The sequence below is a fragment of the Sciurus vulgaris genome, assembly GCF_902686455.1.
Source record: "Sciurus vulgaris genome assembly, chromosome: 11".
Taxonomy (NCBI): Eukaryota; Metazoa; Chordata; class Mammalia; order Rodentia; family Sciuridae; genus Sciurus; species Sciurus vulgaris.
This window is the reverse complement of record NC_136472.1, coordinates 39,467,447-39,491,147: the sequence shown is the minus strand read 5'-3', so window position 1 is coordinate 39,491,147 and position 23,701 is coordinate 39,467,447. Positions and strand designations below refer to the sequence as shown.

General features: G+C 39.5%; 1 protein-coding gene and 2 long non-coding RNA genes across 10 annotated transcripts in view; 2 read left to right on the top strand and 1 right to left on the bottom strand.

The window, feature by feature from the left end:
- Positions 1 to 1,074, bottom strand: part of LOC306639480 — a 66,679-nt gene extending 65,605 nt beyond the window's left edge. The window contains exon 1 of the long non-coding RNA XR_013757663.1: positions 1,004 to 1,074. This is a non-coding gene — a long non-coding RNA (uncharacterized lncRNA). The remainder of the gene's footprint in view (positions 1 to 1,003) is intronic.
- On the top strand, positions 1,068 to 23,197 carry DEPDC7 (DEP domain containing 7). Of its 8 annotated transcripts, none has more exons than XM_079103081.1 (10): positions 1,068 to 1,280; positions 11,341 to 11,731; positions 14,142 to 14,269; positions 15,050 to 15,239; positions 17,216 to 17,427; positions 18,139 to 18,281; positions 18,462 to 18,587; positions 18,689 to 18,767; positions 19,072 to 19,212; positions 22,908 to 23,060. In XM_079103081.1, exons 1-10 carry the CDS (start codon positions 1,208 to 1,210, stop codon positions 22,910 to 22,912), a joined length of 1,488 nt encoding a protein of 495 aa, XP_078959207.1. In that variant the 5' UTR covers positions 1,068 to 1,207; the 3' UTR covers positions 22,913 to 23,060. The 8 variants fall into 8 exon arrangements, 6 of the variants coding, with proteins under 6 accessions (XP_078959207.1, XP_078959204.1, XP_078959205.1 ...); XM_079103078.1 differs by lacking the exon at positions 22,908 to 23,060 and adding an exon at positions 22,619 to 22,751; XM_079103079.1 differs by lacking the exon at positions 22,908 to 23,060 and adding an exon at positions 22,622 to 22,737.
- LOC306639484 lies at positions 1,854 to 11,293 on the top strand. The gene is made up of 2 exons (XR_013757667.1): positions 1,854 to 8,872; positions 8,904 to 11,293. It is a non-coding gene; the product is annotated as an uncharacterized lncRNA (long non-coding RNA).
- Positions 23,198 to 23,701: the final 504 nt, after the last annotated feature.

Sequence of the window (23,701 nt, the reverse complement as noted above, 5' to 3'; positions counted from 1 at the left end):
GGTGTACCGGGAAACTGAAATTTGTCCTGAGTTGAATATTTTCTGTGAGCAGTAAAGGAGACATTACAAAGAAAATTCCCTGAACAGAAATGAGAACGGGTTTTACTTCCACTACCAGTGGGAGAGCACATTAAAAGGTGCCAGTGAAGTTGGCAACCTTTATCTAAGATTTAGGAGTAGTAATTATCCCTCATGTCCCACCCTCTAAACCTAGGTCTCTAAGGTCACAGCTATGTATTCTCTGAAACAAGCACATGTAAGACATTTTTCTAATAAGTAATAAACTTCCACTTAAATACCATTCTAATTTATACCCAGACCACACAAGCATCCTCCTCCTAATACAAGTACCAAACGTTGAAAATCACTGCAAAATCCCCAAACTTAACAACAAACAAAGGCAAGGATTTGGCAGTTGGGTTATTGGTCTTTTAGAACATCTTTTCAGCACGGAACCCCTGGATTTCCGGCCTCCACTTCCCAAGTAACTAAGGTGCTTTCCTTCTACTTTCTTGCCTTCCCTCTAACCCTTCCTCCTCTTCCACAGCAAACTCCGTCCTTATTCACCTGACCCAGTTACTTTGGAATCAACAGATTTCTTTGGCAGCCAGCCCCATGGTCTTTAGTTGCTGCCCTCCTGTGACCTCTAGACATTGCTCTCCTGAGCCAGGTAAGGAATTATTTGTTCTTAACAGGCAGGGATGCATGAAAAACTCAATGCATTTATTACCATGACGTAATCTTAAGCATTCATATTCCAGGCCCAATTACTAAATGCTGAACGTAGATTGGTTCGTGTAAACCTCATAAAAAGCTCGGTGAAGCGGGTGCTAATTACTACTCCCGCGTCCCAGGTGAGGGCACTGAGGCACAGGGCAGTTAAGCTCTTGCTGGATCCCAGAGGCAAGGCACCGCACCGTGCAGTGTGCCTGAATCCAGCTAGTCTGAGCCCCAGCTCAGGGCCGGCGCGATTCGCAAGGATCCTCCCAGGAAGACCCTTTACCTGGCCACCGCTCTCCTCGTGGCTGGCGGGAGGAGTCTTGTGCGCTGTAGCCGCAGGTTATACGCCCCCCGGGAGGCACGTGACCGGACGGGGGCGGGGCCTGATGGAGCCCCGCCCCGTCCAGTTAACTGGCGGCACATTGCGCGGGCGGCCAGTTCGCGGAGCGGCAGCGGTCTCCGAGGCGGTGTCCGCGCAGCCAGGGCTATGGCCACGGTGCGGGAGAAGGCGGCCGCGCTGAACCTCGCGGCTTTGCACAGTCCGGCGCAGAAGCCTCCGGGTAGGTGCCGAGGACCCCTTCCAGGGCGGCGCGCGCTGTGGTCCGCGCGGGGCGGGTGTCGGGTGTGGGGCGCTCCGGGGGTGGCGCGCCCGGGTCCGTGGGCTTGACGAGCCCGCACAGCTGTGTCCTGGGCTGACGCCCCCGCGGTGCGGAAGGTTCCTCTCCGCGGGTGGGCTGAGGCCGGCGGACCCCACTGCCCGCAGAGCCCAGCTTTTCACTAAGTCACCGAAACTTTAACTGCACCGCGCGTTTGTCTGTGTGCCGGCTTCGTGCCAGGCACTCGCCGCGGGTCTCCCGGGTGGGCTCCGCGTCTTGACTGGTGACAAGTGTGATGATATGTGGAATTTGGGTAGCTCTTCGCTCCGTGTCCGGAGCACGTATCTTGACTGCACAGTAGTTCCAAGGACCGATTGGTTTTCTTGGCTACTTTGTTCCCAAGCTGGTAGGCATCAAGAGTGGGCACGCCGGTCTCCCCAGATTCCACTGGGAGAGATGAGAATTTCCTGTTATATAAGTTATCCAGGCAAGATCTTGGTCTAAAAGGTAATTTTTTTTTTTTTTTTTTTTTTTTTTTTTTTACACTTTCTGTATAAACACTACTTAAGCAAATTAAAGTTTTTGGCTTTTTTTTTTTTTTTTCTTTAATAGTTACACGACATTAGGAGAGAAGATGGAGACTTCTGCCACCGAATCTTTTGGGGTAGTTGCTTTAGGATTTTGGTTTCTTCAGGTGTTTAAACAAATGAACAGAATCCGATGACGGGCTCTAAAATGTTGATCCTAGCATCTACAACTCAGTAAATAGGGTGACTCAGATGACTCTTATGATAATCCAGATAACACTTGGCTTTTATGAGGGGGCCATGACTCCTCCTTCTAGGCCAAATGGGTGCATCTCAGTAGCCCCCCCCCCCCCTTGTGTTTGACTTACCAATTAATGCTCCTTTTAATCTTCAAAATGCTAATGATAAATTGTGATAATGACTTTCATTCGTGCTTTTCTAAAACATCATAATACTGACCATATTCTGCTTCCACTTAGAAAATAAGGACATAATGGCTACATTCAGACCGTCTTCTTGATTATGTTGTGAAGATAAGGAAAACACTAAAATGAGGGAATTTAAAACCAAATAATATTAAAAACAATCTTGAGACTCTTTAGGCTCCAAGTGAATGAAATTTCCAAATTTCACCTGATTAAAAACATGGTGCTCCCTCTCCTCTAACTGCTGTAATGTCAGTTCTGGGCTTTGGGCATTTTTGAACAGGTTCTTAGATGGTGTGAAGGAATATGTATTCAAAATTGAAGTAGGTGGCTGCTGGTTGGTGCATTTTGGAATCACAGGGAAAGACCACTGTCCTCTACACCAGGTGCAGTGGGCAGATATGGGCTCACTGCCTGTTCTCATTTGTTTTGCTAGCTGCACCTGGAATTCCTACCTGTTAGCATTTGTTAATCCCTCTTCCACTCTTGAGTTAGTTGCCTTTTCTTAGTCCTGGTGAGCAAGGTAATGGGAGCTAAGGATTCTTGGGTCCTTGCCATTCCCTGTGTGCTCTGGCAAGCAGCTTTGTATTTTTCCTTCTCCACAGATTAGTAACTCTTTAATACCTTAAAGGGCTATAATAACCGGCGACCTGATTTATGTTGAAGAAATTAAGTTTATATGCTAACCTTCAGTCAGTACTTCAAAGACTCTTGTCTTTTAATATAGACATACAAGAGAGTGGTATGTTATCGTGTTATCCCTTTATACTGTAACCTAATTCTTTGAATTTGCCTGGTGTCACTTTCCAGGGAGCTCAAAGTACTTTCCATATGCTACCATTAATCTGTGTGAATTAAAGCAGGGGCCAATGCTTAGCATATCTTAAAATTGCTTTTGTTAGTAAAGACTTAGTTTGCATATTTTACCTGTCTGCAGCCTCTTTTCAGAGGCAGTCTTCAGCATATCTCTAACAACAAAAAGGAGAAAGATAAACTTTGGACTTCCAAAACCAATATCCAGGAAAAGTGTTGCAATCTTAAGTGTCAGTAGTATAGGAAGTTTCTTTCCCCCACCCACAGAGGTCAGTTTTAACACTCCAAACACAAACACAATTCCCTTTATCTACTTTTATGAAGTTTTGGTTACTGTCCAAAAAATGTAGTCCTTTTCTTTGGTTTTCCAATTCTGTGAGTATTGTTTTAAAACTTCTTTTGTAAAAAAAAAAATGCTTCTTAAATAAAATTTTCTTAAATTCTGAATGATTTAGGATTAATAGATTTATTTGACTAAATTCCTTCCAGAGCTTGACATCATTATCCAGGTGGAAGAAGTAAAAATAAGTTCCCTGGAGCGGGTACTGGGGGTTGTATTCTGACCTCAGAGAAAGGAAGAGGAAAAAACGTATCTCCTTTCTTTTTATGTTTTAATAAACTTAAAAATTTATATACAAAAAAATCATAAAGTTAGTCATAGAGTTCCCATATGCCCTATACTTTGTTTCTCTTGTTATCTTACCTGAGTATGGTCTGTCTGGCACTTTAATGAACCAGTATTAACACATGATTATGAACTAAAAGGTCCACACTTTACTCAGATTTCCTCAGTTTTTGCCCAGTGCCCATTTTCTTTTTCAGGATCCCATCCAGGATATTACATTGTTTAGTTGTCGCCTTCTTAGGCTCTTGCAGACTGCCCCCTAACATTTTTTTGAATATGTGGTTCTGGCAGTTGTACTTCAGGGTACTCTACCACTGAGTTACATCCCCAGCCTCCTTTTTTCAATTGAGACAGAGTCTCACTACATTTCCAGAGCTGACCTTGAACTTTCAATCCTTCTGCCTCAGCCTCCCAAGTAGCTGGGATTCTAGGCATGTGTCTTCTTTTTTAATGAACCATCTGTTCATTGCCGAACACTGTGTTAGCCACATTAACGTATCTTATCTCATAACCCTCACAGTAACTTAGAGAAGTGGAGTTACCTCTGCTTGAAAAAGCAACATAAGAGTTAGGCAGTTTGCCCAAGTTTGTATTATTAGTAAATGATGGACCAAGGAGTGGAATACAGGTCTCTGGGACTCCAAAGTCCATGCCGATCTTACTCTTTGTATTCTTAGCACCCAGCACTGTGCCTGCTGTGTTAGCACAGTTTTTCACATCTGAACAATACTGGGTTAGCCAAAGCATTCATAATCTGGGCACTCTTGACATTTTCTTTGTTGTGGGAACTGTCCTGTGCATTGTAGCTTAGCATATTTAGCAGCATCTCTCAACTCTGTCCATTGGATGCCAATAACACCTTCTGCCCCATTGGGATAATCAAAAATGCCCCAGACATGTCCTGTGGAGGGTAAAATGACCCACTGAGTACCACTTTGTAGCCCTTCTTTAAAAATGCTTTTATAAGATGGATGCGGTGGCACACCCTGTAATCCCAGTGGCTCAGGAAGCTGAGGTTTGAGGATTTAGAGTTCAAAGCCAGCCTCAGAAACTTAGCAACTTTGTGAGACCCTGTCCCAAAATAAAAAGGGCTGGGGATGTGGCTCAGTGGTTAAGTATCCCTGGGTGTAAAAAAAATTTTAAAAAGGAGGGAAAATCCCCACCATTTTTAGGGGGCTAGGGATGTAGCTCAATGGTACAACGCTTGCCTAGCATACACAAGTTTCTGGGTTTGATCCCCAGGACTACCCACCTCAAATAAATAAATGTTTTAGTAGTTATCAATACTCTACAACTAATAAATATTCATTGACCAATTTTTGTTTTATGTTGTAGTCATTGGTGCTCTGTAAAACAGTATCTATAAACTATAAGGAAAATTAAAAGAAATAGGACTCACTGTTTCTCAAAGTTTTATGGAAAATGGATGTTATCTGAATTTCTTTTTAAGTCCAGTCTAAAGCCTAAATTGTTCTATATTCATTTACATGTTAGTATGTTTTAGTAATTGTGTGCATGTTTACCTTACACTGGAATCCAGCTGTACTTACGTATTGATCATCTGAGGATTTAATATAATCTCACTATTTGAAGAGATTATAGAATTGTTTACCATAAGGTAGGTTTGCGCAGTAAGACTAGAGCTGCTGACTGCATAGATCATGATTGATGCTGATTGTCTCCGTTTAACTTTTTTTTTTTCAGTACTGGGGATTGAACCTAGGGTGCTTAACCACTGAGCCACATACCCATTCCTTTTTATTTTTTATTTTGGGACAAGGTCTCACTAAGTTGCTTAGAGCCTTATCAAGCTGATAAGGCTGGCCTTGAACTTGACATCCTTCTGCCTCAGCCTTCAGAGCTGCTGGGATCATAGGTGTGCAGCCACCATGCCTGGCTTCTTTGTAATTTTTGAGTAAATGTAATTTCTTGACATATCTGATTTATGACTTGAGTTTAAAGGGATTAAAAATAATAACTTGACAAGTGTGCATTCTTAGAAGTGAAGATGATTAGTTATTTCAAATACATCTCAGTGTTCAGTATTATCTTGGAAGTTTAACTACTTTTTTAACTTTTGGATAGAGTCCACATTCGTGTGAAGGACAGGTCTTGTTTTTTCAAGCAGATAAAGATGAAGCTACTGAAAAGTAAATGTTTAACAAGTCTAAATTTGATCCAGTGTTTAAGACCATATGTAAGACGAGAAATCTGATTTTAAAATAATTTGAGCCTCTTCTTAGACCACTTTCTGAGTTTTGTGTCTGATAAGGTCAAGTCTGTCCCCATGTCTTATTTCTTACCTATTGATCTGTCATATTCTATCTTATATTCATTGTCCATACCTAAATGCATAAGGTACAATTTCAGTCTTTAAATTTCTATAAATCTGCAGTTCAGACCTGAAACCAACCTTAAACATAGTATTCAACTATTCCATTGGTAGATGAAGAAACCAACTTATGGACATTAAATTTCTTACCCAGCTTTTTATTGCAGCTGGTTTCTAGACCTTAGATTCCATTGGTTTTGATACTTTTAGATAATGCTTGACCAGGGTTGGGGATGTAGCTCACAGTGACCCTGAGCTCAATCTCCAGTATTGCAAAAAAAAAAAAAAAAGAAGAAGAAGAAATGCTTGACCAGAAGAAAACCTCAAGATGTAGATAGTGATGAATTTTAATGAGTTGTCCAACTCATGTGCAAGTGAGGTTTGCTAGACTTAACAAAACATTCATTCTGTACTTCTGATCTCTTGAATCCTGTTTAGAAATCACAGTAAGTCATTTTCCTAGGCTACGGGGTGTTATACCAATATTCAGTTCAGCTCTTAGATAATGATAAGTATATTTCAGACCAGCATGTGGGGGAATCTTTATCCAACTGATGAAGTCAGCATTAAAAAAACAGGTTATCCTGGTGTGGGTTTTGGCACATTTACTTGTCAAGTTCAGGGTACGTTATGTATTATAGTATCTGTACCAACATGAGCTCGTTTGGGTCTGTGGGTGGTGATGCTTGAGGGGAAATATATCAGGATGCAATGGTTGGTCAGTGAGAACAGAGGGGACCTGAAAGGGCTGAATTGTATCATGCTTGAGGACTCTGGGAGCATGTGGCTCACAGGTGACCACTTTCCTGCTCTAACCTGTTCTTTAATCTTTTATACAGTGTTATCCAACCTGCAGAACTTCCTGATTTCCCACATTTAAGCAGCAAACTAATATGGGGGAATTTATTCTTTACCTCTTAATTCCCCTGTGAAGATTAGCCTTTTTCTTGTCTTCGGGGCTGTTTATTCCCTCCCTCTCACCCCCTTTCAGTTGTTTTATTACTCTCAAATTAATAAGTGACTTTGCCTTATCATTTAGGATTTATGTGCTAACTTACTTGTAGCTCAGATGTTAAGACTGTGTGTTTCATCTTTAATATTATCACTAGCCTGTCCAGGTATGGTGGTGCCCAGCTACTGGAGAGGAAGAGGCAGGAGAATGACTTGAACCCTGGAGTTCAGGACCAGCTGGACAACAGAGCAAAAAAAAAAAAAAAAAAAAAAACAGCTTAGAAGTCTGTTTCACTGGTACCTAACAGGCAATCTCATGGTTCCAGCTTTGAATCTTGTTTTCCTGTCTCACTCCTGTGTACAATGGATAGTATTTATTCTAGAATTTACAATATCCTACCTTATTTTAGGAGTACTGACTTTTTAAATACCTTGGTTAAGGGTTCAGACCCTAGAGTTGTTTTGTTCCTTCTAATCTTTTTGGTTCTCTTTTCTTTTTTCTTTTTTTTTTTTTTTCCAATGCCAAGGATTGAATTTAGGACCTCACACATGTCAACCAAGAAAGTGTTCTACCACTGAGCTACATCTCTAGCCCTTTTTATTTTTTGTTTTGAGACTGAATCTTGCTAAGTTGCCTAGGTTGACCTTGAATTTGCAATCCTGTAGTCACTGATGTTATAGGCATGAGCCACCACATCCAATTCACTATTTGGTTATCTTAAAACTGTTGTACTTAATCCCACTCTCCAAGGAAAGAATATTTCCAAATCTGTTTATCTAGTGCCTGACTTTTAATATATAATATTTAAACACTAGGAAAAGCTAATATATATTTGTTAGCTGTGCAACTAAAGGCACATTTCACTCACTGAGCCTCAATTTCCTCAATAGAATTGTTAATAACTATTTCACAGAGAAATTTATCCAGATTAAATGAGAGAAGACATCTGTCATGTTCTACGCACTGTTAGCTCTTAATAACGATACAATAAAGATTTGAAAAAAGACTAAAGTGCAAACACTAAATTCATTTAAATCTGTTATAACTGGTGGTATTTGAGAAAATTGAGAGTATTAGCTGCTAATACTTTTTGTTTAGTTATCATCATTAGAGAAAGTACAGCTACTTCTGAATTTTGGATTCCAAGAATGACTTGAACTTGAGCTGAGCATGGTGGCACACACCTGTAATCCCAGAAGCTCAGGAGGCTGAGGCAAGAGAATCGCAAGTTCAAAGCCAGACTCAGCAATTTAGTGAGGTCCTAAGTAACTTAGCAAGACATTGTCTCAAAATAAAAAAAAATAAAATAAAATAAAAAGGGCTGGGGATGTTGTTCAGTGGTTAGATACCCCTGGGTTCAGTCTCTGGCATGCATGTGTGTGTGCACACACACACATCTCATCAAATGCTCGATTCTGTCTTTATTCAGTAAGGACTAAATACAGTAATAAATCTAGTTCTAGCTTGATAATAGCTGGTTATTTTCCTCAATTCAGGTTTTGTTGTTTGTTTTGTACAAGGGATTGAACCCAGGGGTGCTTAACCACTGAACCACATCCCTAGCCCTTTTTTCTATTTTACTAAGAGACAGTCTTGCTAAATTGCTTAGGGCCTCACTAAGTTGCTGATGCTGGCTTTGAACTTGTGATCCTCCTGCCTCAGCCTCTGGAGTTGCTGGGATTACAGTCATGTGCCATCACACCTGGCTAACAACTCAGATCTTGAAACTGCTCACATGATATTTGGAAGCCTGGCAATAATTACTTCATTCTTAAGAATTAACTTCAATTTTAAAAGATAATTTTGATAGTTGAAAGAATATTGCTGATAATTTTAAATAAATATAATAATGGATAGATGATAAATTGCCCATCTACTTTTGGTATTGAAAATCTACAAGTAAACAGTCAAAGACTTTGTTACTGATTTTCATAGTAAAAATGTTAAAATTGCTAGTAGCTACAAATTTGTCCTATCAAAAATATAGTATATAGTATAGTATCATGGTTCAGTACACTCTTTATTGTAACACAAGAAATGAATTCCAAAAGGCTCACTTAAAATTGATGGCTTCAATTTGCTGAGAGCAAAACTCACTGGTAAAGCATGTACTTAGCACATGCTCAGTCCTGGTTTAATCCCCAGTATCCAAAAAATACAGTCTAATGAGTTTTAAAGCCCTTCAGAAACTTATGTTTTCATGTGACACATTTATTTCGTTAAACAAAAAGAGGAAGATGATTTCAAGTAGCAGTTTAATTATAGGTCTCTTTAATTTTTACTGTTATACAGATACATATTGTTTTCTTTTTTGGATTATTTCTTGTAGTGTAAGTTGTACTACTTCTTTGCCATGATATCTTAAAAATGAAGTAATATGCTTAACAAAAATGGGGCTTAAATTAGGATCACTGAATTTTCAGAGCGTCATTGAGAAAAGTAACACATAAGGGCCTTCTCTGTGAAGAGGAGGAGGGTGAGGAGTGGGCAGGTACCAAGAGCATGATTAGCCAGACTCTGTTCCATCAGCTTACTAAAACCCAAAACCCATTTTGTTTCTTAACACTTTTTCCATATTTTTATTGGTGCATTATAGTTGTACATAATGGTGTGGTTTGCTTTTTTTGTATTTGTACATGCATACAACAACAATATGATAGTACCAATATCACTCCCCAGTATTTTTTTTTTTTTTTCCCCTTTTTATGGGGTGGGGAACTAGGGGGTTGAACTTACAGGCACTTAACCACTGAGCCACATCCCCAGCCCTATTTTGTGTTTTATTTAGAGACAAGGTCTCACTGAGTTGCTTATCACCTCACTTTTGCTGAGGCTGGCTTTGAACACATGATCCTCCTGCCTCAGCCTCCCGAGCTGCTGGGATTACAGGTGTGTGCCACCTCTCCCAGCTCACTTTGTTTTCATTTTGATTGTTTCTTTTTCTTCTCTGCAGTTTTACCAAATAATCTGTTTATTAAGATGAAGAAAAATATGACAAAGTTTTTGGGAGCTTGTTTTCCTTCCTTTGTTTTGCTTTATTTCTGTTCCCTCCCTATCTTTGTTGTAAGTTGTAAGCTTCTATTGGGCAGGAATCAGTTATTTTCCCCTGCTTACTACATATTTAAGTCATAAGTCTACACAATAGGAAGCTTTAAAAATACTAGTTTATCCCTGCAGCCTATGTGTGTGTGTATTTGACTGAAAAATGCTTCAATGACCATGAGTGGATTCCAGCACTACCTCTCAGTAATGTCTGGAAGAAGTAGGTACCCTCTCTGAACGTTTTCAGTCCCACATAGAGATATCTGCCGCCTCACGTTGTTACTGGAGATCCGATGACTTCCGTGAGGCCCTTAATGGAGCTTCTTGTGCATAAGTGGTAACTGCCCCGAGGTTCTACTTGGTCTGTCTCCTTCCCCATCTCGCATCCTTTCTCCATTCCCTCCTTAATCTCAATTCCTACTGCCCGCTCCCTCCACATACCAGGCTGGCCACACAGACCTCCTTTCTGCCCTAGCAGAGCACACATCCTCAGGACCTTAGCTCTTTCTTTTCTCTCTGTTCTCCCCTCCCCCCCCATATCTGCACAGCTTGGTTTCTGCTCTGATATAAGCTTACCAGAGGTTTCTTATTTTGCTACTGGGGATTGAGCTGCGGGGCACTTTATGACTGAGCATATCCCCAGCCCTTTTTGTTTTCTGAGACAGGCTCTTGCTAAGATGCTTGCAGGAGGTGTTGGGGGAGTCTCACTAAGTTACTGAGGATGGCCTTGAACTTGTGATCCTCCCGTCTCAGCCCTCTCCAAGCTGCTGGAATTCCAGAGTGTACCACGGTGCCTGGCCAGAAGTCTTTCCTGACATCTCATTTAAAATAGCATTCTCAGGCTGGGGATATGGCTCAGTAGTATGGCCCAGTGTTTGCCTGTTTGCCTCACATGCATGAGGCCCTGGGTTTGATCCTCAGCACCACAAAAAAATAAATAAAATGGCATTCTCTTCCTTACCTGCCTTTTTCTTTTTAGTGCTGAGCACACACTTAGGTATCATCTGTATCTTCCCACAAGGTCTAAGTCCATAGGAACAGGGACTTTATTTTGTTCACTGTCGTGTGTTAGCACATAGAACAACAATCAGCATATAGTAGGTACTAATTTTTTTAAAACAAATTGCTATTAATAACAGTATTTTAGCAATAAGTTGTCCTAATGAGTTTTCCTTATTAGCAACTTTGGAAATTGCCACATTTTGCTTAAGGATCGCTCAGACCTTATTACAAATGAACAAAGTACTAATCCTCAGTTTTTGTTTTTTTTTTGTGTGTGTGTGATTTCCCCCCTACCCCCCCTTCTAGGTTTCAGTGTGGCCCAGAAGCCATTTGGAGCCACATACATATGGAGCAGCATTATAAATACTCTTCAGACACAAGTGGAAGTAAAACAACGAAGGCACCACTTGAAACGACACAATGACTGCTTTGTCGGTTCAGAAGCTGTGGATGTCGTTTATTCTCACCTAATCCAGAATAAGTACTTTGGCGATGTAGATATTCCTCGGGCCAAAGTGGTGAGAGTGTGTCAAGCACTTATGGACTACAAAGTATTCGAAGCAGTTCCAACCAAGGTGTTTGGAAAAGACAAAAAGCCTACATTTGAAGACAGTAGTTGCAGCCTGTACAGATTCACAACGATACATAACCAAGACGGTCAGTTAGGCAAAGAGAACAAAGTATATTCACCTTCCAGGTCAGTATGTCCTGTTAGATTCTCATGGGCCTATTGGTAGGATTTTGTCTACTTTTTTATGAGTGACTGACTGTATATTACTTTCATAAGCATAACTTGGCTAAAATCTGGATCTGCAGATGTATTTCATAAAGCCCAGTGAAATTTTATTAACTTCATTTCTGCTAAATATCAAACATTTAGGAGCTACCTATTAACAGACTTTGATTTTCCTCAAGTTATAGATAGTATTAAAAAAAAAGTCAAAAAATTTTTTTTTTTTTTTTTTTTTTTTTTTTAAACAAAGTGGCCTGAGGACTGGGGATGTGGCTCAGTGGTAAAGTGCTTGCCTAGCATGGGCAAGGCCCTGGGTTCTATCCCTGGCACCGCAAAGAAGAAAAATAACAATGGTCTGAGTACAGAAGGTGAAGGCCGGCAGGGAGACACCCAGGCCGTAGATATTACTAGAATCCAGAAAGTGGCAGAAGTGAGTGTGAAGTACATGTGGGAGTTAGAATGCCAGGGCCTCGGGTGGCCTGCTAAGGAATTTGTTGCACTTGTTTGTTCCTTTGTTTTTTGGTTGTCGTAGATGGACACAGAATATTTATTTATTTATTTATATGGCGCTGAGGATCGTACCCAGTGCCGCACACATGCTAGGCAAATGCTCTACTGAAGAGCTACAACCCCAGCCCGTTTGTTCTTTAGACAGGGTCTTGCTCCCTGTTGTCCAGGCTGGTCTCTAGCTCCTGGGCTCAAGTGATGATCCTCCTCCTCCTCCAGCTTCCCAAGTAGTTGGGATTTCAAGTATGTGACATTGTGTCCAGCATATTAAGAAATTTGGACTTGACCATCCAGATGTTAGGGAGGCCGCAGAATATTTTAAGAACGCTGGGGATGTAGTTCATTAGTAGAGCACTTGGTTAGCCTGAGCCAGGTCCTGGGTTTTAATCCCAGCAGCAAGCCAAAATGAATAAAATAAGAAAAGGTCATCTTGGTAGTTACATGGCAAACTGCTAGGATAGCTAGTTAGGAATCGATTACATTATTGTAGTCTACAAAAGCGAGGGGAGTGTCAAACTAAACAGCATGGGGTAGAAAGAGGTTCATTTAAAAAGAGCCTGGGAAGACCAGATTGTAGAACCTAGTGGTTGAATACGTAATGAACTTAGTTATGAAGTACAACATTTTACCTTTCCCTTGTATTCTCAGCTAAACTGCAAAGGTTTTAGTGTAATTTGATTCAGATTTGATCAGAAGTCAGAGTTTGAAAGTTGACTTTCAGATTTTTTTTTTTTTTTTTGCCTCTGTATCTAAAATGTGATAACATTTACCTCTGTATACAGAAAGGAAATATGAGGTAGGGCCCCTCTTTTTGGATGTAGTCCTTATGCTTTGAGAGCATTGGGACAGACACATTTAGGAATTTGTAACTTTGGAGACCTTAGAACATTTTTTACATATATATTGTATAACGTACCTCGAGGGATCTGGGACAGCAAACCAAGCATATTAATATTTCTGTGGTGAACAAAGGAATGTTCATACTAACTAGGATAAATAGAGGCTATGATAATCTCAGGATAGGGTTCTTTTGTTTGTTTTTTGTACAGGGATTGAACCCAGAGTTGTTCTACCACTGATCTATATCCTGGATCCTTTTCATTTTTTTTTTTTTTTTTTTTTAATTTTGAGGCAGGTTCTTTCCAAGTTGCTGAAGCTCGCCTTGAACTTGTGATCCTCCTGCCTCAGCCTCCTGGGTCACTGGGATTACAGGCCTGCACCACCATTCCTGGCTCAGAATAGGTTTTGTGAACATAAGAATGCTGAATAAACTTTTGATTTTTTTTTTTTTTTTTTTTTGGTACTGGGGGACACTTAACCACTGCATCACCCCATCCCCAGCCCCCTTGTATTTTTTATTTTGAGATGGGGTCTCACTAAGTTGCTTAGGGCCTTGCTAAGTTGCTGATGCTGGCTTCAAACTTGGGATCCTCCTGCCTCAAACTACCAAGCCACTGGAATTACAGGCGTGCGCCATCACACCCAGCAAACTTTTGATTTTTAAAGTTTTGGCTTCAGAATTGCAGGTAACATTGTAGCTCTGTATTTGGAAAATGATGAGCACTATCGACCGAAGAATGCCGAGAAATAAAGATAACTGATAAAAACAGTAAGCGTAATGAAGTTCAGTTAGGTTTTATTATGTTTTAAAATTGATGACTAAATTTTAGTCATTGAATCACATCCAAATAAATGTTTAAAGAAGAATTATTTAGAGTATATATATTTGAGGATTGAGAAAGCTGTGTTTTTTATATTTTAGTCAACCCTTGGGGTTTGCATTTGTTGTGTTTTTGTTCTAAACTCTCTAGAAACTTAGTTCTTAAATACTGACATATTTCCGTGGGCGTTCCACATTTGTTTTTAGATATGCAGATGCATTGTTTAACTCAGCTGATATCAAATCGGACAGTTTGGAGGACCTGTGGGAAAATCTGAGCCTAAAGCCTGCTAACTCCCCTCGTGTGAATATCTCTGCAACCTTGTCTCCACAAGGTAAGCTAAAGATGAGCAAAGTAAGAAATAGAAGACTAACTTCAAATAAAGTTATTTAAAGTGTTTCAGTCCTGACCTTTATTAGAATTTATTCAAAGTGCAGAGAAAGAGTGTACTATGTATTAAAGCCGTTTATACCACATTTTAACAGAAGTCTATTATCTTTAACAAATACATCAGTGTTAAAACTCTTGAACACTGACTTTTGTCCTATTAGCTGGCAGAGGTTCAAATCTGAAATGTTTTGCATGCAGATTTTTACTTAAAATATCCTCTCAGATATTTTCTTTCCCTCAGGTTTTATTAGGTTAAGTAAAAAATTTGAAAATTACATTAAAACATGAACAAAATTCTTAGGCTCTTCCTTGCGGCAGTGAAAAGCAGCCTAATCGCTTTGATTTCCACCCTCCTTCATCCTGGTTGTGGAAACCCAGAGTGGAATAATCAGCCAGTAGTTTCAAACCAGTTTTTAGATTGAATGAATCATTCTTTCTTCCGGAGTCCTTATTAACATGTTATATGAGTTGATCTCTTATCTCTGACAGATGGCTTTATATAGTACAAAGAATGAGAAGAATTCCTGTCCAAAGTCTATTCTCCTACACTCTAAACAAATCTTGGATTGTTTTACTTTGTTGTAAGAAAGCACTTCAGAAGATTGACTTTTTCTTCTTTTTTTGGCCAAAAGTACACTAGTTTAGACCTGTGGAGACAAATATTGTGGTGAGTATAGAGTAACTATTAATTGTTACCTTTCGCCTTGTCATTTTTCCTGTGTAGTTATTAACGAAGTGTGGCAAGAAGAAACAATTGGGCGTCTGCTACAGCTTGTAGACCTTCCACTTCTTGACTCCTTACTCAGACAGAAAGAGGTTGTACCTAAAGTTCCTCAACCCAAGCGGCAGCCTGACATGATCAACAGCAGTAACTATCTGGATCGAGGGATTCTCAAGGCCTATGGTGACTCTCAGTATGTGGGAATATATATAATAATTTTAGTGTTTGTAGGTTGACGATAGATGATGGTTTTCAGATAATTATTTGAATTCTATCCATAGGATCACTTATGCATTGACACTTGATATTATCAATGTCTGAGAAAGTGAAGAACAAAATTAAAAAAAGATTTAAATTTACTTTTTTTTCTTTTTTTTTGGTACCAGGGATTGAACCCAGGGACACTCAACCATTGAGGCACACACACCTCCAGCCCTTTTTATTTTTTGATACAAGGTCTTGTTAAGTTGCTTACTTGCTAAATTATTGAGGCTGGCTTTGAATTAGCAATCCTCCTTCCTCAACCTCCTGAGCTGCTGGGATTACAGGTGTGTACCACCACACCTGGCTTAAATTTGATTTTTTATGTTCATTTTGCCTTACATACAACTTGAACATCAAATGAAGAGAATGATTATGCTCCATTTTTTTTTGTTAAAATGTAGGGCTCACTGGTCTTAAGATTCCTTAAAGGGATCTGGAGAAAAATGAACAGATTTGAAAAATTCTTGGAATTAGTTTGAAAACTTCTCATTAAAATTATTAAAGTTTAAAGATAAGTTCTATTTCTAGCTGGGGATTGAACCCTGGGGCAATTTACAACTGAGCTGTGCCCCTAGCCCTTTTTTTTTTTTTTTTTTTTTTTTTGGTGGGGGGATACTAGGGATTAAATTCACGAGCACTCAACCACTGAGCCACATCCTTTGTATTTTATTTAGAGACGGTCTTACTGAGTTGCTTAGTGCCTCACAGTTGCTGAGGCTAGCTTTAAACATGCAATCCTCCTGCCTCAGCCTCCCAAGCCACTGGGGTTACAGGCATGTGCCACCATGCCCAGGCCCCAGCCCTTTATTTAAATTTTGAGACAAGATCTCACTACATTTCCCAGACTGGCGAGTTTCCTGTCCTGGCCTCCTGAGTCACTATGATTACAGGGTGGGCTACTATGCCTGGCTAGGTTATTTGATTATTAATTATTTTGCCTTAGCAGATATTTTTCCAGTCCAGTTAAGAAGATGGAAATGTTTGAAAGGAATACAATTTATATTTTTAGCACTTCCTCAGTTCTACATTCCAGTGAACTATTAATATAATTAGTTGAGTATCAAAAAGTAGCTTAAAACCTTAGGTGAAAAAGTTAATCCCAAGATACTAGTTATTAAACTCTGCATATGTAATAGGCTTATTCTACAGCATTTTAATTGTTTTTCTTCAACCTAAAGTAACATGTGAAAACACTTTATAATTACCTTAATTTTTATATACAGAATCAGAATTTGTGCTAAAAGCAACCTTAAAGATCATCTAGCTACATCTTATAAGCTTGATGATACCCAGAGAGACAAAGTGACCTGGTATAATTTACCTGGGTCATGGAAGAATTAGTTATCCTCTGTTGCCATACACTCAAGACATGATTTTTTTTTTAAACTGTGTATATTAAGTTGAATATTGTTAGTCATTTTATTTATGAAATGTAATGCTTTTTCTGAAGTTACCCAGCTGGCATTATTAGACATGTAATTGATAGTTATTTTCAAACTTCCTCTATTTTACCCTAGCCAAAGTGAGAGGTGATAGGTCATACACAGCTCAGAAGTACTGCTTTAGGAGTCAGGTCTGAGATCTAGTCCTGCCAGGGACCTGAGCAAGAAATTTAGAATTTCTGGGTCTACACTGGAGATGTAAAAAGTAGAATTTGAATTTTGATGTCCCTTGATGTCCCCCGTATTATAATAGATAGTTCATTTGTGGGATGGGGGAGGAAAACACATTAAGCTAATTTTTAAAAATCTGTGATTCACAATTTAGCCACATATAAAAATAACTAAGCATAACCCTTAAGAGTATAGAAATGTATCCTGATGGCAGAGCTTGAAATAGCTATCAAATTAGGTGCTGTGTGTATTTCTTTCTTTGCTGTTTAAAATACTCCTTTCTCCCCCAAAGGGAAGATGAATGGCTCTCTGCTGCTATTGACTGCTTGGAATACCTTCCAGACCAGATGGTGGTAGACATAAGCAGAAACTTTCCTGAGCAACCAGATAGAACAGACTTAGTGAAGGAACTTCTGTTTGATGCCATTGGCAAATATTACAGTAGTAGAGAACCACTATTAAATCACCTATCTGATGTTCATAATGGAATTGCAGAACTCCTAGGTAAGTAAGGTTTGCTTGGATTCTAGGTTTTCTCTTCTGGAGGAATCAGGAAAAGGTGAATTTTCTTCAAAATTAATCCCCAAATACTTTGAGCTGGAAATGGATCTGTAATAATGCATGAAAAGTATGTTTGTTCTAAAACTAACTCATTTGGACTGAGGCTTTAACAAGCTCTAAAGTTATGCAGAAATTTCTGGTTGCCACAGGAGAAGGCTACTCTACTCTTGCTGGAAGCTTAGTCACAGAACAGCACACCCCCTCCAGTATCTTCAAAATGGCAATTGTTCTGCTTGCTGTCTACCAGTAAGCCATCCTGTTCCACATGACTTGTTGAAAATAAATTGGGGATTTCAGAGAATCCCTTCTATTTTTCTCAGAGGGTAGATTTGGATCTATCAGTATCAGTACATATGGTATATCCCCAAAATGAATTGAATTAATGAAAAACATGCTGGGAATTTATCTACATAGTCAGGAGTTAGATTTAATGCCCTAGATCATATGACAGGGACTTAAGGTATTAGTTGTGAATTTGAGGACACGCTGCCTTTATGGTATTGGTTCATTCATTTTAATTCCCAGTCTTGTTTTTGCTTTCGGAAATAATTTTGAATAAGTGTTCTACTTAGCTTATACTGTGACTTGAGTTTTGTTCCTTAATATAGTCATATTTAGTCAATTAAAAGCAGTTTTCTTTCCATTTTCCTAAAGTAAATGGGAAAACTGAAATAGCTTTGGAAGCTACTCAGCTCTTTCTGAAGCTTTTGGATTCCCAAAATAGAGAAGAATTTAGAAGGCTACTGTATTTCATGGCTGTTGCAGCACATCCTTCTGAATTTAAATTACAGAAAGAAGTAAGTCTTGTCTAAATGTTAATTGTATTCAGTATCCTTAATATTTATGAGACCCATATGTCAGATTATTCCATCTTCAGCATCAAGTATACTGAAGTGGATAATAGCTATTATTAGTTAATATTCCCTTAATGTTAGTTTTTTAAATATGTAATTACAGGGTGTGTTTTATTTTTATAGAGTGATAATCGAATGGTTGTGAAAAGGATATTCTCAAAGGCTATTGTTGACAATAAAAATTTGTCCAAAGGCAAAACTGATCTTCTGGTACTCTTTTTAATGGATCACCAAAGAGATGTTTTTAAGGTAAAACTCTGACAGTAATGAAATTGAGCTTATTTGTAATAGGTTACTTATGTATAGATTAAACTACTTTTGAGTAATATCCTGTATCCCTTCTTTTTAAGATTCCTGGAACTTTACATAAAATTGTTAGTGTTAAACTTATGGCCATACAGAAGGGAAGAGATCCAAATAAAGACACAGGTAATCCAAGAGCTATTATTTTTACGGTCTTCTGGAGACAAATTCTTTGTATTTATTTGAAAGTATTTTGCTGTTAAGTAGTTCATTTCAGCTAAATTCTCAACATTCTCCTTAGAGTACGGGAGCCTCCTGGGTCAAAAAGCAACTTGCCCAGATTTAGGCAACAGTGTTTATCTTCTTCAGTGCATTTTACAAAATAGGGAAGAAAAGGATAAATATAAAAATATTGTTTGATTTTTTTCTAGTTAAATCTGAGGAATAGAGTCATTAACTGAACTTTTTTTTTTTTTTTTTAAACCTTAAGGGTATATTTATTGCCAGAGAATTGATCAAAGTGATTATTCCAGCAGTACACAGAAGACAACCAAAGATGAGCTGCTGCGTTTACTAAAAACTATTGATGAAGATTCAAAACTGTCCGCCAAAGAGAAGAAGAAATTGCTAGGTCAGTTCTATAAGTGTCATCCAAACATCTTTATTGAGTATTTTGGAGACTGAGTTTCTAATATATGTTATGTATTTTAAGAATAAATTTTGTATCTTAAAGATCCAATCACATTTGTAAACTTGAGATTTCTATATGAAACTGTACTTAATAAAATTTTTTTTTTATAACCTTATGTGTCAAAAACTTATTGGTCAGATGATATAGTGCTGTTAAGTAAAGGCATTTCTTTTTTTTTTTAAATATATTTTTAGTGGTAGATGGACACAATACCTTTATTTATTTTTATGTGGAGCTGCCATTGAGTTGCAACCCCAGCCCCCCAAGTACTGGCATTTCTTAGATGAGTTGATTTATAGTTCCTGTGCCCAATCCCCATTGTAGGGATTTAGATGATATGACAGATAGTGTTTATATAAGAATGTACTTAAAAGTGAAAAAGTCTGTAATTACAAATTTTTTAAATCAAAAATATTTTTTAGTTATAGATGGACACAGTACCTTTATTTTTATTTATTTTTTTATTTTATTTTACTTTATTTTATTTTTTTGCAGTACTGGGGATTGAACCCCAGGGTCTTGTGCTTGCAAGGCAAGCACTCTACCAACTGAGCTATCTGCCCTGCCATTGTTTTTATTTTTATGTTGTGCCAGAGATTGATCCCAGTGCCTCATGCATGCTGGGCAAGTTCTCTACCACTGAGCCCCAGCCCTAGTACTGTAATTACATATTAATAGATTAGTATGACTTGTATTTTGAATGGTATTCCTTAAAGATGCAAGATATAAGAAGCAGTCTGTGATAAAATGTATTTTCTTATTACCAATAAATTGTAAACAAGTAAAAAATCAGACCATCCTGATATTTCTGAAAACTTTAACTTGCCCATGTACCCATCAACCAAAATCTACAATTGTCAACTTGTGGCCAGTCTTGTTTATATCCCCACCCATTTCCCCAGCAAATTTCAGACATCATCTCACTTCCTGTATAAAATTTCAGTAACTATGGCCAAAAGATAAAGATATTAAAAAATAACCACAATATCATTATCACTCAAACCTATAATTTTTGATACCTTTATCTTATTATGTGGTGCTGACGATTGAACCCAGTGCCTTGCAGTGGTAGGCAAGTGCTCTACCACTAAGCCACAAAACCCCAGCCCCATAAATCTATAATTTTTTTTATCATCAAGTATACAGTTAATGCTCAAATTTTCTGATGATCTCAAATGATTTTGACAGTTTATTCAAATAGTGAAACAACATCCATAATTTGCTTAAGTTGCTCTTTATTGGTTCTCCCTCCCTTCCTCCCTCCCTCCCTCCCTCCCTCCCTCCCTCCCTCCCTTCCTCCCTTCCTCCCTCCATCCATCCTTCTTTTCCTGTGTGTCTCTGCTGTTGAATAAACCCAGTCGTTTGTCCTTGAGTTTCTCACAATCTGGATTTTGCTTATTGCAAGCTTAGCCTGTCCTTTATCATGTCCCTTTGTGTCCCATATTTCTTATAAATTGGTCACTAGAGCTAAAGTTTCTTTTTTTTTTTTTTTTTTGGGGGGGGGGTCCTGGGGATTGAACCCAGGGCCTTGTGCTTGCAAGGCAAGCACTCTACCGACTGAGCTATCTCCCCAGCCCCTAGAGCTAAAGTTTTTAACTTTTTAAACAAGTTCATGAATATTGTGGAGCAACTGTCACAATGTATTTGATAAAGAGGCAGAACAGCACAATTTGAAATAAAATTACAATAGAAATTGAAATTGTTCATCTTTAATTTAACCTTTTAGTTTATTATGAGGCTGGATTTTATATTTTAACTGAAGACTTAAAGAGAGGCTGGGAAAACTTAAACGATGCACAATATTGTGGCATTACAAGTAATGAACTTTCATTTTCTGATGTAACTGAAACTTCAAAAGGAAGGTGGAGGACTAATATCCACAATATATAATCTATGATACCAATTCTACTACAGCAGGGAAAGTCAGGTTTTCTTGCAAAGGTAAGAAGGTGGGGAAGCAGCTTTCTTTACAATTAGGTGAAAGAGAAAAAGAGGTAGTTCATGACTTAAGTGTGAGGAAGTTTTCATAAACAAGCCTCTGAAACTGGTGAGCCCAATACTGTTGGCAGAACTGTGTGCTATCTGACTTCCAATCTTTATTTTGCACATAAAGAGCATGATTATTTGGCAACCAAACTAACACCTTCAGGGCAAGGCAGAACTAACTGGTTAGTGATGTTCATGCTGCTAAAAGAAGCAACATTTTAACAGAATAATTGCATGGAAAACATACTGTTAAAATAAGTTTCCCTCAAAACTTCCTAAGAATAGAATAAAGTCTTAAAAAACTTGTATTTACTGCAAACATTGTCAAAGTTTTAAGGCCCAGGTCCAATGCTACCCTGAATGCCTTGGGCAACCCTCCTGGGTTCCTGGAACCGTCAGCTCTATGCCCTCATTCATTTATTCTTGCTGCCTTCCTGGAGACCCAGGCCCGTGTGTGTGCCTGATGCCTGGGTGACTGAGCCACCGTCACCCTCGCAGAGTACCCCAGAGCTGAGCAACTCATCCAAGGGCAGCCTCCCTATAAGCTAATGAGACTGTGCAGACATCAGGTGGTCGATGTTCTATCCAGGTAAACCTAAATTAGGAGGGAGCCAGAAGCAGAGAGGTGATGAAAGACCTTGTTCCAGGGCGGTGACAGAGCAGCTGCCGCCACCTTTCTCCTCCCGATTCCTAGACAGTGTGCAGTGAACTCCTTTTGCCTTGTGGTAGTTTGTTTCCAGTCTTTGCAGCCAAAGAGTCAACTGGAATGAGTGTCAGTGTAAAGGAAACAGCTCAGAATACATCAAAAGATGATAGCTAAATCATTCCAAATGAAATGAGTGCCTGCTGTATTGTCCAGTGTTGCTCCAAGTGAAACTTGGTTATGTTAATCCTTCAAGGAAGGTAGGGGACACTTGATGGGTGGAGGTGGTTCTAGCCTGGCCACATGTCAGAATTACCCAGGAAACTTAATAATACTTCTTGCCTGGCATCACCCTGAGTTTTTAGGTAATAGTTATAGAAGACCCTCTGCCCCTATATGCTAAAATGTAGTTAGGGTTGAAGAACATTAATGTTTTCTTTGTGAATCTTAACAGTTTTAAGATTTGGGTTTTTTTTTTTTTTTTTTTTTTTTTCCCCTCTCCTAAAGTGAACCTTCATCTGAGAACTGTTGCATTACTATTTTTTTTTTTTTTTAAGGAAAATAATATGCTAGTTGGTAAATGGTTTCAGGGCTTTGTATTGCACTTAGTCATCAATACTTGTTCTAAGTTACAATGCACTGGAATACAGGTAGGAGACTTATGTTAAGGCATTTATCATTTATGCCCAATTTTAATTTTTTTAAACAAATGAACAGTAGTCATATGCTGCGGTGGCGTGTTGGTGCATGCCCATCATCCCAGCGATTCCGGAGGTCAAGGCACGAGGATCGCAAATTCGAGGCCAGCCTCAACAATTTAGGGCAAACCTCAATTTAGTGAGAAGTTGTCTCAATTAAAAAAAGGGGGGGGGTCTGGGGATGTAGCTAACTCTATAGTAAAGTGCCCCTTGGTTCAATCCCCAGTACCAAATAAATGTCACTTGCCTTTTAAGATTAAGCACCATAACTATTCCTATTCATGCAGTGTGCTATTTTACTGCTGCAGGCTGATGAAAGCAGAGTTACCGTGGAGTAGCAACTCGTGAGGTCGGTCCAGCACCACTGTAGTCACGGGCCCACTACCTGGCACCGAGGGAGACAATGTTCCAAAATGGGCTTGTGTTAACATGAGACATCAGGGAAACGTTCTTTTCTGGGCAAGACCTAAAACGCTCTCAGCGCTCCCCGTGCTTCCGAACGATGTGCGCGGAGCGGAGCGCTCACGAGAACTGCTTGTCCTCTGCCTTCCGTCTCTCCAGAAGTCTTGCATTTCCTACGGACAAGGTGCAGCAGCCCGCTCAAGTACCGACTCAGAAACCAAACCGAGTCCGAGCCACGGAGACTGCTGTCTAGGTGGCGCATGTGGGGTTTTAGTAGCCAAAATGAGGGAAGGCGAATAAACTTCATTTAGCTACAAAGACGTAATATTTAAGTTTCATAGTCCGGGCGGTTAAGGTTTTAAAGGCGACTGGCCCTAAGGATGCTTTTCCTTCTCTTGATCGACTCCACACTGCCTTCTGTCTCCTCTCCCGCCGCCTCTCGCGGGGCAGCCGGCCGCGCCTCCGCCTTTCCGTACGGAAACATGGCGCCTCCCTGCGTGGGGCGAACACCTCCCGCTCCGAGCACCGCCCACTGGAGATCCTAGGCAGGCACCCGGCACGCCTCCCCGTACGGAAATATGGCGCCACCGGCGCCGAGCCCCTTCGGCGAGTTAGAGTCGCTCAACACTCCGTACGAAAACATGGCGCCGCCCTGCGTCAAGCAGGCGCCTCTCGGCTAAAAGCAACCTCCCCCTTCCAC